Consider the following 13414-nt stretch of genomic DNA (forward strand, 5'->3'; position numbering starts at 1 on the left):
TTAGCGGGTAAGTAGTGCACCCTCTACTAGTGAAGGGTTTTTGTTGTTTTAGAAAACCAACTTTAGCTTACTGCAAGGAGAGAAATCCTAAATCGAGCTGAGGTAGGTGTGAATCAGAGGGATAAAAAGTGGTTGGTCTTTACCTTCCCAGTTAATTTGACAAAGAGTACACAAAAAACTGAAATTTTATGAACTAGGATGTGACCTAATAGTTAAATAGAAGACTCAAGAAAAACAAAGACATTAGAATTCTAACAAAAGACTTCATCGTATGAACAGGTTTAATGTAACATGGAATGCAAAAGATTAGAACCATCAATAAAATATCAAATTCTTCAACTTAAAAAATTAATTAAAATAAATAAAATCAAAACAAGATAGTGACCAGAATAATAGTACCATGACAATCACAGTAAATAGAAAAGCTTCCATCAGCATTTTAAGGATGTAACAAATGCAGTATGATACATATTTAAATATTCCACTCAATTCTGTCATTTATTTATCATTAAAATGTTGGAAGAAAGGCTTCAGACATCAATGAAAAGATGAGAAATCAGGTTAGAAATATGTAATATACCAAGATTTGTTAATTCACTGATAAAAAGTACCTTGTATCTGCTCTTAGGTATTTTAAACAAATGAATAATTATATTTCACATATAAGACAGGTGGTACCTTATCTGCATAAGAATTATGTAAACTTTTAGATGTACGCTTAAATTGCTTTACTTTGAATCTTGTCGCATCTTATAAGTTTCATTTGTACTTTAAAAGGCTGACCAGGTTGTTTACCAGTATAGTATTAGGATCAACAAATGTTGGACTGCACTACATTTAGTTATATCTTATCCAATTTCACATGATAATATGGGAAAATGATACACTCCTAAGTGCTTTTTGGTGTTCTTTGAAACAAAAATATTCATTTTATGAATGGGATAACAGCCTTATTCATGGTGTTTTTTTTTTTTTTAATGAGCAGTACAGATAGCAGACACATAACTCCCTACTACCTATACTCTAACTACAAAGAAATGAAGCCAAACTTTAGAAAAATACAATGCAAGAAAAGATTCAAGTTAAAAATATATTCCTTTGGTTAAAAATCATCCCCTTTATAATATTCATTTATAATCTAAACTCACAGCATGTCCCACCAGCCCAAAGTAATCTTCTAAATATCATTATATTTGTTGTATTACAATGGTTTTTTTTTTCAATCCAGTATTTATGGAGGTCACTGGGTTGCAGCAACAAAGTATTTTAACTCTAGGAAGAGTATCGCCTTGTTGCGTTAGCTCCTTTGACAAATGTCTTTCTTAAAAGATCTTTACTTTAGAAACCTCCGACACATGTAGTTTTCTTCAGATACTGTATATCCGAACTTTTTATAGAAACCAACATTTTGTGGTAGACATTCAAGGGTAATCTTATAACAGTTCAGTTTCTTGCTTAGCAAAGTAAGGGTTGATAATAACCTGAAATTCAGAAGGGGGGAGCACAGAGCATTTGTTAATAAAAATGCATGTGAATTAATATAAATGAATAAAAATTATATAAATAAAACATCAAATTTATATTAGAAACAGGTTTAGAACATGACCTTTCTCACCTATTCATTTAAATATTCAGATTGTGAATGGAAAAGCATTTAATTCACCCAAAGCATTTTACTGTTTCAAATATACTTTATCTCATAATCTCTAGCCCATTAATAAACAGGACAATACTAAATTCACCTAAACTCTCCTTAAAAATAGGTTTAACAAAATGTTAACACTAAAGACTGTCAGTCTTTTAAAAAATATGGCCAAAATTGTAAATTTTTTCCCTAAACTGTTCAAACTACTTAGGAACAGTCAACATTCCCACATGAAATGAGTAAATAATAGCTTTGTTCTTTATCATTTTAAAGCTAATATTTGTGAAAGCATATATCAGATTAACTCTGGATTGTTCCAATTAGTATGAAATAGAAACAAAGCAAAAAAGGATACATTTTTAAAATCCTTAAAGAATCCAAAGCCAGTATAAGAACGTGATTCTAGGGGCACCTGGGTGGCTCAGTGTGGTAAGTGTCTGCCTTCAGCACAGGTCATGATCTCAGGGTCCTGGGATGGAGTCCCATTTTGGGTCCCCTGCTCAGCACGGAGTCTGCTCCTCCCTCTGCCCCTCACCCTCTTGCTCTCTCTCAAATTAAAAAAAAATCTTAAAAAAAAAAAAAAAAGATTCTAACTGCCTTAGGGAGGAAAAAACTAGAAAACATCTACAAAAATTTGCCCAGACGGTTTTCTCATGTTTGCATAGACTAAAAAGTGGTATCATTTTGAAGACAGAACATCTTGGCTGAAGTTATGAAATTATAAACAATATGACAAAATTAAGTGCACTAGAACACCAGAAGCTGGTCTGTTTTGTTCACTGATATATCCCAAATACCCTGAATGATATCTGGAACATAGAAGGTACTTAATATTTATTGAGTGAATTCCTTAAAACTCAGAAGAGATGGTATTAAAAAGCAAGTTCTAGCTTATAAAATAGGCAATAAACCTATGAAACAAATTTATTTTAAAAGATTTAGATAAATGCATAGAGGTTTGTACAGGAAAAGCCATTTTAGTGTATGTTTCTAAAACTTACAAGACTGAGAACATTTCCTTTGTTTTTATATATGACTGCGAAACTGGGGTAAATCACTTGACTGAACCAAAAGTTCGTTTCCGGGGCGCCTGGGTGGCTCAGTCCTTAAGCGTCTACCTTTAGCTCAGGGCGTGATCCCGGAGTCCTGGGATCGAGCCCCACATCAGGCTCCTCCATTGGAAGCCTGCTTCTCCCTCTCCCACTCCCCCTGCCCGTGTTCCCTCTCGCTGGCTGTCTCTCCCTCTGTCAAATAAATAAATAAAATCTTTAAAAAATTAAATAAATAAATAAAAATAAAAAAAATAAAAGTTTGTTTCCTACTAGTAGGAGAATACTATTATTAAAAGTTAATAAAAATGTTACAGACTATAAAACGGTATACTTCCAATTTCTAAGCTTCATGATTAAACATAAAAATACTTTGTTTCTTCATTAAATTTAGTTTAAGTTATAGAGTGAGCCTAATTAATGACACCTAAAAAGAACTTCAAACAGGGAAATATTTTTTTTTTTAAAGATTTTATTTATTTATTCGACAGAGACAGCCATCGAGAGAGGGAACACAAGCAGGGGGAGTGGGAGAGGAAGAAGCAGGCTCATAGCAGAAGAGCCTGATGTGGGGCTCGATCCCATAACGCCGGGATCACGCCCTGAGCCGAAGGCAGACGCTTAACCGCTGTGCCACCCAGGCGCCCCAAACAGGGAAATATTTTTAACAAATATCTCAGCAAGAAACTATTAATGGAAAAAGAGAAAGTATCTAACCAGGGATACCTTGTTTCTGCCTACTTACAGTTTGCCAAGCTGCTTTCCTCTGCATTCATCACTAACAACAACATCTTCCACTCTTCCTCTCTGAAAATATTTACAATGTTTAAAGGACTAGGCATATAGTTTTGTTTTTAGCTAAATCAACAAGTGACATGATTCACTGATAAATGTTTTATAAACGAACTTCAAAAACCAAAATGCAAGCCTTTTTTACTTATTATAGAGGAAATAATATAATGAGTCAGCTTACGGCCTAATCTTGTTTTGTCATTATCTTAAATCTTCCCACCCCACTGTTTTAAAGACTTCCGAATCCACATCACTAAAATGTAATCTTGTGTTCATACTACATCATCTTACTCATTGCTTAATAGCAGTTTCTTTCAAACATCCAAATACAATTTATTTCTAATAAACCCCACCAAAATTCATACTTCACAGAATACATTCCAAGTGTTCCTATCTTATTTTCACCGGATTACCTATGTTCTCTTGTGAGTCCTGAGGAGTGAATGGGCATTAGAAATGTCACAATTAGAGAACACAGTTGACCTTCAAACAACATGGATTTGAACTGCACAGTTCCACTTATGTGCAGATTTTTTGGATAAATACAATACCCTAAATATATTTTGCTTATGTAACATTTTTTCTGTAGCTTATTTTATTATAAAAATGCCATATATAATATACATAACATACAAAATACATGTTAATCAACTGTTTATGTTGTTGGTAACGCTTCCAGTCAATAGTAGGCTACTAGTAGTTTTGGGAGTCAAGTTACACGCAGATTTTTGACTGCAGGAAGTGGGGGGGGGTGTCAGCGTCCTTAACTCTCATGTTGTTCAAGGGTCAATTATATAATATTCTGAATCCTTTAACTGGAAACTGATGAGAATTTCTATTAATCTATACACGAAGTATTGTTTTTTTTAATTGCATCATATATTCTAATCATTACTGCCAAATTTTATGATGCTGACTTGGTTTCTCTAGGACTATACCAAATCTGACACCTTACAGAACAATTTTCAGCAAACAATTCAGATTATTAATACATTTTCTTCCTCCTAACTTCCATAACACAATGGGAAAATGTTACAAGTATTACAAAACAAAATTTGCTCTCATTTTACAATGAAATGCAGTGAGCAAACAGATTTGCCTAATGGAAACTCAAAAGTCAGTTTTCCTAGAAAACACCTGTTCATTTTATTCATAAGCATTAATATGAACACATACCTTAGCACAGGAATGGATGAACTTATGTTCTATTATCAGAGTTGCTGTAGCAACAATTTGTCCTAAAGTTACATCTTCCACAACTGTAACATAATAGTCTCCAGATTTCTTCATGTGCTCAAAAGATTCTGTGGAAATTGAAAAAAGTGTTATGTGGTAGACATTAAACTTAAGTAGGTGCCATAAAAATACTAGGATTAGCTTATTTCATTATTGAATATTTAAAACTATTTCATCATGGTAATTTACACTTTGTTTCTAAAGAAAATATTATTAGAAATGACCAAGTGCTTGAAACACCAGCAATCATTATCAATGGAAATATGGTCTATACATTTTAAAAATCTGCTAGCAAAGTACAACTATTAACAGCTACTTCCAGATGAACAGCACTTATAGTAAATTGTAGATGTTGCCATTTCTGTGACTAATGAAGACAGTTTTCGTATCTTCATTACTTTAAGTCAATTTCTTTAACCTTTACACTTGATATTTGAATGGAACGAAACTGCAAATTTTAGTAAGAATGTTTACATGGCTCCATTCTGTAATTTTTAGTCTTCCGGCTTCAAAATATTTTGACAAAGTAGTTTTCAGTTTTCCCTTTGTGATCTGAAGTGTTTAATGACTACATGACTTGCTGTTTTAGAAACAGAGCCCTTGGTTTTGCTTGTTTTGAAAGCACCTTGTGAACTAGGTGAAAAATGTCTCTATTTCTAAGTAATCATCCCAAAGTCACATGGCAAATAGGAGCAAAGATGGAATACTTTCCCTCTCAAATTGATTTTTAGTACTTACATTGCCAAAATAATGGGTTTCTCATCTAATTTGATATGCATACAAAGAGGAATTCAGGAATAAAAACTGAGCCTAATATTCTCACATATTGTTTATTTCCATGGTTTTGTTCTAGATAGGGTTCTGGAGGGGAAAGAAAGAAACTCAATGAAGGAAAACAATGAGGATCAGAAAATGGTGATCTTCATCTTGGGAGGGTCAGATAGAGTACAAAACAAAATTACCTAGTGAAGGAAATGAAGAAATTATAAAAAACAGGAGGACAGTGTTAGAGCACTGGATGGAATCAGGAAGGTTCTAGTCTTTTCCTTACCAATAACTACCTGTGATCTTAAGTCATTTGACCTCTCTGGATTTCCATTCTCTCATATGTATAAAAAAGGGGGCTGAACCATAAATTCGAAGATACCTGTTAACCTTAAAATTCAATATAAACAAATTTAAAACATAATATCTTACCCTTTTTTATTTGGTGATGAAATTTCCATGAATAACCTAACCACATGAAAAACACTACAATATAAAACAATCTCTAGAGCTGCCACCTAGCTACAGTAATTATCTAAAAGTCAGGTATTTTGTAAAACATGGTAATTACTACACTTGGATTCTACGACAGGTTAGCCACATTAAACATTTAAATAATAGCTAATTGTTATATGAATAATTTCCAGTTACTTGAAAAAAAAACACAAGTAGACACTGAATATAGCTTCAAATAAAAAATCTTGTTTCCCTTTATTTTTCATTCAGGAAAAGAGGCTATGGTACTTACTCATAAATTGTTCAGGGTTGACAACTCCAGTCTCTGTCAGTTGACCTAGTACCTTAAAAAAACCTAGTTTGGAAAAACAGATTTCAAATCATGAGAAGACGAAATAAAAGATCAAAGCAGCAATGTGTGAAGCTCGTAGGATTATGGGTACTCGTGTTTCCAAAATTTTCTGTAATCATTTTAAAATTATTATTTAAAAAGGATTAAACTGAAACCTATTATTCTTTCTATAATCACTACATAAAACAAAAGTAATAGGGTCTACCAATGTTTTTGCCTGCGTGAGATTTTTGGAATAGTGCAGACTTTAATGACTCAATATTTATAAAACCAGCAGGTTTGTTTTTCAGTGTAATTTTCACTAAATTTGATGCAGGGAATGCCAAATTTTCCCAGATACATGCTTTGGTGCAAGATTATCATTATGGCCAAATATGATACTATTTTTAAAATAAAATATAAATCATATTGTTAAGACCAATTTTTAAAGATTCCTGATTAATTTCATTAGTGTTAATGTGAAGATTTTAGAACTTTGAGAATCTTAATTTCTACATACTCAGTGATTAGTTTGACCAAAATTAGTTTTAGATTTTTTAGCAAAAAGAAAACGAAAAAGTTGATTCTTTATTAAATTTAAAGAAATCACTTGGAGAATTTAGACATTAAAAAAACAAATATATGTAAACAAAACCTTTGCAACTTGGATCCAAGGCATATTATCTCCACCCTCATTCCCCATCCGGCTTCTTAGAGAAGATTTTTCCTTATGTGTCATTAGAGATGAAAATTTTAGTTTTATGAAAAGTCTTTTTGGATTCTTAATTAGGAAGGAATGTTGTTCTTAAGTCATATGAAATATTTCACAATAATACATGGTCTTAGCCATGATATATACATATTACAATTGTCTCAGTCACTCTAAAAATTAAGAACAAAAGGGGTGCCTGCCTAGCTCAGTTGGTAGAGCGTGCAACCTGATTTTGGGGTTATGAGTTCGAGCCCCATACTGGGTGTAGCGCTTACTTCAAATAAATAAAATCTTTAAAAAAAAATTAAGTGCACAAAATAATTCAAAAGTCAAACATTATTTTTTAAAATTATCAGCACCATCATGTTTCTGGAGAAAATAGAATGTCAATTACAGCTGACCCCTGAATAACAGGTTTGAACTATACAGTTCAAACTTACATCTGTGAACACCTGTAACATCTGTTACAATCTGTGAACTTAGTACACATTTTTTTCAATAAATACATCACTGTAAATAAATTTTCTCTTATGATTTTAGAAACATTCTCTTTTCTCTAGCTTACTTTAAGAATACAGTATATAACACATATATCATATAGGTTAATCAGCTATTTCTGTTATTGGCAAGGCTTCCAGTCAACAGAAAGCTATTAGTTAAGTGTTGGGTGACTCAAAATCTATACACAGATTTTCAAATGCACAGGGGTCAGTGCTCCTAATCCCCATGTTGTCAGGGACGCAACTGTGTAATTCTAACCAGGATTTGTAAACTGAATCCCTACCTCTATTTAAGTCAGCAGTACAAAGGGGCCTCAAAACCAAACCTTCTCCAGGATGTGTTGGGGAAATGGCTGGAGAAAATGTAGCTGTATTCTGGCTCCAGTCCACTTCTTTGAGTAGACTTGGGTCAAACATAGGAGTTTCATCAGGTTTCATCTTTGCAGTAAGCTCTAAAACACAATTTTAAATGGTAAGGCATTTTAATATGGAATTAGGAGAAATTCTATTTCTTAATAAAAATTAACACATATGCAAGATATTTTATTCTATCCTGAATCTAACATAAATGCCACAACCAGAAATAGAAAACTCACAGTGAACATCAGATAGTAAACAAGTGACTAACTTTATAAGTTTTAAACTTTAAAACCACATTTTCTCCAAGTATTTTAAGACATTTTTCCTGGGGCACCTGGTTGGCTCAGTGGTTGAGCGACCGACTCTTGGTTTCTGCTTGGGTCACGATCTCAAGGGTCGTGAGATCGAGTTAGTGCTGGGCTCTGCGCCAGGCGGAGTCAGCTGGAGATTCTCCCTCTTTGACCCTCCCCACGCTGACGTGTGCTCTAAAATAAATAAATGAATAAAATCTTAAAAATAAAACATTTTTCCTATGGGTTGGTGCTAGCATAGCACTGTGAATAGCTGACATTCCATGAGCTTTTACTTTTTTTTCATTATTGGATTTTATTATTGGGCTAAGAAATTATTTGTGGGTGGTCTTACCACTAAGACTTATTGGGCACGGTACTTGTTTTTTTTATATGAACCATGAACAGAAGATAATTGATGAACTGGCTTAAATTACTCTCTACATTCATTGTAATATTTGGTCTCAGCTCTGACAGATTCATATTAAAGGTATCTGCTGGATTTTGTTTTCACACCAGATTTTCTAAAAATCTGTAAGTTTCTCAGCTACATTTAGGCAGCTTAAGAATAGCCAGTGTTTTTCATGCTATTATAAAAGGATCAATTATGGTACTGTCCTCTTTTTTGAACATTCAGAAATGGACAGTTTCTTACTAGGTGTAGTAAAACAGACTAAATAATAGAAAGATAGAATAAAGCATAAAAATGGGGACAGCGGCATGTCTGTGGAACACAGAGTTGCTAGAACAGGGTTTTCCTAACAACTGTTATGAGACTGTAAGCAACCCCTACCTCATTTCTATCCCTTTCCCAGTTAAAGAAACTATTCTATTTGAGACTTGCTTCTAGCTCTTCTTTGAAACAAAGAATTTAAAGATATACATCTATAACATTACCATAAAACAAGGAAACAAACAGGAAAAATTAAAGTCCATTTAATGACTTTCCCAAAAACCCCACCCCCATAATGTTCCCTATTTCCTAAGTCACAATATGCTTAAGGGCAATTATTGTTAACTTTTCCTTAAAGGTTGACTAAACTTCTGCCTATGGAACCCGACACAACCATACAGGTAATGCTGCACTGTGGTAGAGGTTTTGAGAAGGTAGCGCGGTATAATAATAGAATTTAACATTTGTTCAGCACTTATGATTCGATCAGGCATTGTTAGAGGAACTTTACACATTACTAATGCATTCACTTCAATAATCTTATAGGATAGGGATGATTATTACCTCCATTTTAACAGATGAGGAAATGCAGGCAACACATGTTAAGTAACCTGCCCAAGGTCACAAAATTAGTGGAGCCAGGATTTAAACCTAAGATGAAAGAGAGCATGAGCTCTGGAGTCAAGCTGGTGTTCGGATGTCAAATGCGATTATGGCTAATGTCAACTCTGACGATCTGTTTCCTCATCTGTAAAATGGAGATGGAATTATTAGAAGGATGAAATGAATTATTATATACAGCACTTAACAGTGCCTAGCACCCTGTAAGTGCTCAATGAGATGTATTTTAGTTAGCAGCTAATTAAAAATTCATGTTTATATATTTTGTTAATATTTTTCATCTTTAATTCATGAGTCAGGCACTGTGCTGGGTACAGGGGATGCAAAAAGGATGACAGGTTATATGTTTATGTTAAACTGAAACATTCTTGGATAGGAAAGAAAGAATAAAAAAGCAATCATAGTTTATTATGTAGAATACCAAGGGGCCTTTTTTTCCCTCAAAAAGGACTCAAATATGTTATGCCATAAACACTATACCTGGTTCTAAGACTAATAAGGAAAAGAAATAAATTGGGATGATTAACAATCATTCATATGAAATTTCACAAGCTTCCAGTCTACTTGAAACAGATTTTTTATAGGTTAACTTTAATGCATGCATTTTACTGTTTGTCCCTGATAATTGGATCCCTGAGGCTTTTGGGTTTACTCTCATCTCAAAGATGAGATGAGTAACATCATTGTAACAACACTGTTTTTCGGGTATGCAGATAAACAAGCTAAATATTTATTAACAAAGTAAAATGTATAAATTAAATACAGAAGCTGGAGAGTGTTAAAAATTTAGTTCTAAAGGGCAACACATTCTTTAAACAGTTCGATGATCATTTTATTTAACATACAATTGTAACCATGAAGTTTAAAGAAAGCTCAAAGGGAATTTAGATGAACATTAGAACAATTTAAAGTTAATGATTACTTTTTCCTATAAAGCTGCCCAAGTTTACGATAAAATATAGCCTAGAAAACACACAAAATACAGTTAATAATTTCCAAGAGAGAAAGGGGAGAAGAGGTACACAGGAGAATTAGGATTACAAAACCTTTAATTAATGAATTTTAAACAGTAAATACTAATACTTTCCTGTGCTTTTCTTTAACCAGATGGTCCTATTGCATGAATGATCATAAAAAATAAATAATATTGGCTAAAATTTATGGAGTGCTTTGTATTTGTTAACTCATAAAAATACAATGAAAGGTCTTCATTATTATCCCCATTTTACAGACCAGGAAGCAGGCATAGTAATTTGCTCAACGTAACAGAGCCAATAAGGAACAGGATTCAAAACCAGGCAACAGAGCCAGCTTCAAGGGCACTGGACCTGCGCAGTTGCCCAGGGCCTCACACTTGGTTCTGCTCTCCACTGCCAGTGTCTTGAAATTCTTAATTTCTCAACAAAGAGCCCTCCATCTGCATTTTGCATGGGTTACCAGAGACGATGCAGCCATTCCTGCATGACTACAGACTCCGCACTCTTGGTACTGAAGATGCACTAGCGAAGACGGATTCCCTACTTCATTATACCAGTTAACAATTTAGCCAAAAGCAACACTTATAAACTGTATTTGGAAAATAAGAGTATCAGATATGTCAAAATACAATAAACAAGGCATTCTGAACAGAAATAAGAATCCATTAACCAGGCAATCAGAGATTAAAATCAAAATGTTTTTATGACCTATTTTACAAAACAAAGCCATATTTAAAGTTACTTTCCTTTATCTTACTCCATCCCCATTTAGTAAAATTCTGCTAGTGCCCAATTAATATACTGGAAAAGTTAAAGCAGGATGTGATTTGATACCAAATTTCAAAAGATTTTAGAAAGGAATGAAATAAATTTGGTTTACAAAAGAAGTGATATTTTAGCATCTTAAGGTGCCCACAGTACTGCAAAATAGTAAATTTCAGTAACCAGAATTGTTGTTTGAGGCTGAATCTCATCAGGATCACTGGGGGTGACTGATTTTAAAAAAGTAAGCCCTAGGGGTGTCTGGGTGGCTCAACTGATTAAGCATCTGCCTTCCGTTCAGGGTCCTGGGATGGAGCCCTGCATGGAGCACCAGGCTCCCTGCTGGGGGGCGGGGGGGGGGGAGTCTGCTTCTCTCCCTCCCATTGCCCCTGCTTGTGCTCTGTCAAGTAAATAAAATCTTTAAAAAATAAAAATAAAAAATAAACCCTAACCCTCCCTAAATATTTCTCCAGAACTTTTCCAATTTAACTGCCAAGTCAGCATGCATTTACAAGGCCCATATATGACTAACAGCCCAATAAATGCCTAGTGAATGAATAACAAATGGTATAAGACTTACTTGAAGGTCACAATTCAGAAAATCCAAAAGAGGAAAGATTCCCAAATTGCCACAAGTGATATCACAAAAACCATACACCAAACTCATTTTTGCTAGGATCATCAGGTTTTCATTCAGTTGACTATACTTTGGACACAATTTCAACCATTTGGTTTCCCAGCTTTACAGCACACTAAAATACAAATGGGGAGGAGGTGCTGCTAGAAGCAAGCAACTGAGAGCAACAAGTAATAGACACTGGGAATGAAGATTTTTAAAGTTGATATAAAAATTGTAAAAGCATAATCCAAGGCCAAGTCTAAGCTGCTTAACATGCCTTGAGAGCCACGAGGCCATCACTACATTACTTCTGTACATGATGAACCGGGGAAAGTTTGCTGTTTGAGACTTTAGGGTTTGTCTACGTACATTTCCTAACAATTTCAGTGATAATTTGACTAAATTTTTAATCTAAAGAACACTTTATTCGCTGATGATTTTAACAGGCCTGGCCATATTTACTAAACTATGCAACTGTACTTCACTTGAGAATTTTAAAAAGTATTTTCTGATCGTTTATTTGATCCCTATAATCAGGCATTATTCCCAGACTACCGATCAGGGAACTGGAGCATATGGAGCCCCAAGGTAACACGGCAAACGAGTGAACTGGGACTAGAATCCCATTTTGAGCTCTAAAATACCATACTCAATAGACACCAATCTTTACATCATCGTACCAGGCAGGTAGCTCTAATTCTAAAAAATGTCAGCGAATTCTGCCTAAGTAGAACTGATGTAAATGATTCCTTGAGATCCATTCTAAGATTCGTTCATGAGTGTATAGCCTAACGAAACTAATTCCATAACCGCCCGTGCCAATTTTGTATGAAATTTTAAGAGTTCGGTTTACATAAACATCGGCTCCTCTTATAAGGGGAATCATAGCGCTCAGTGTGTCCAGGGGCGCAAGCCCCGGGAAAAGAGACAAAGAATGTCCCTCCTTCCCGCAGTGAAAGCCCCAATCAGTCAGTGCAGGATGTGATCTTCGGAGCAGGAGCATGTCCTCAAGCGGCTCCCGACCGCCGCGGGGTGCACCTCGGAAAGGAAGGTGTGAAAGGGGGGTCGGGGCATTTGTGCCCGTTCAAAACCGATGGCGGCAGAGACTGAGCAACGGTCTCGATCCTCCACGCTGAAGTCTGCTGAGCGAAGAGTTAGTTTCCACCGCAGTCCCTGCTCCCGCACCCCTACGGCTGGACCACGGACCCTCATTCCTAACCTCTCTCTGCTCCAGGCGTGTGTCCGCTCAACTTGCTCGGAACCGCGCTCTACAAGCACATGTGCACCCACCTGGCCAAGCCAAACGCGCGGCTCCCGGAACAGACACCTCCCACCCAGGCCTAGCCCGCTTCGCCCGGGGCAGCAGTCACCGTCACACCTGTTTGACAAATGTGAAGGCAGGCCCACGACGGCCCCCAGGACACCCGGCGCGGCCCCGCTCTCGCTCCGCGGCCCCCAGCCTCCCTCACCCGTGGAGGCCTCGCGGTCGGCGCTCCTCTCCAGGCCCGTCGGACTCTCACCCACCCGGGTACACGGTACCGGATCCGGATCCGGCTTCAGCGCCAGCCCCACCTCCTCCGCCACCTCCCGAGCCACGGTTGCCGTCGCGGCGGCCGCTGCGCGAGC

The 13414-nt window shown here is 35.9% G+C and overlaps 1 protein-coding gene across 9 annotated transcripts; it reads right to left on the reverse strand.

Annotated features, from left to right (window-relative positions):
• Window positions 1-263: 263 nt before the first annotated feature.
• Window positions 264-13414, reverse strand: GNPNAT1 (glucosamine-phosphate N-acetyltransferase 1). Of its 9 annotated transcripts, none has more exons than XM_034648346.1 (8): window positions 13313-13414; window positions 9374-9557; window positions 8181-8331; window positions 7771-7938; window positions 6236-6298; window positions 4663-4790; window positions 3440-3501; window positions 264-1481 (listed from the first exon to the last, which is right to left on the reverse strand). In XM_034648346.1, exons 4-8 carry the CDS (start codon window positions 7922-7924, stop codon window positions 1334-1336), a joined length of 555 nt encoding a protein of 184 aa, XP_034504237.1. In that variant the 5' UTR covers window positions 7925-7938; window positions 8181-8331; window positions 9374-9557; window positions 13313-13414; the 3' UTR covers window positions 264-1333. The 9 variants fall into 9 exon arrangements, with proteins under 9 accessions (XP_034504237.1, XP_034504235.1, XP_034504239.1 ...); XM_034648344.1 differs by having other exon boundaries at window positions 13258-13408; XM_034648348.1 differs by having other exon boundaries at window positions 13167-13408.

The sequence above is a fragment of the Ailuropoda melanoleuca genome, chromosome 20, assembly GCF_002007445.2.
Source record: "Ailuropoda melanoleuca isolate Jingjing chromosome 20, ASM200744v2, whole genome shotgun sequence".
In the NCBI taxonomy this organism is placed as follows: Eukaryota; Metazoa; Chordata; class Mammalia; order Carnivora; family Ursidae; genus Ailuropoda; species Ailuropoda melanoleuca.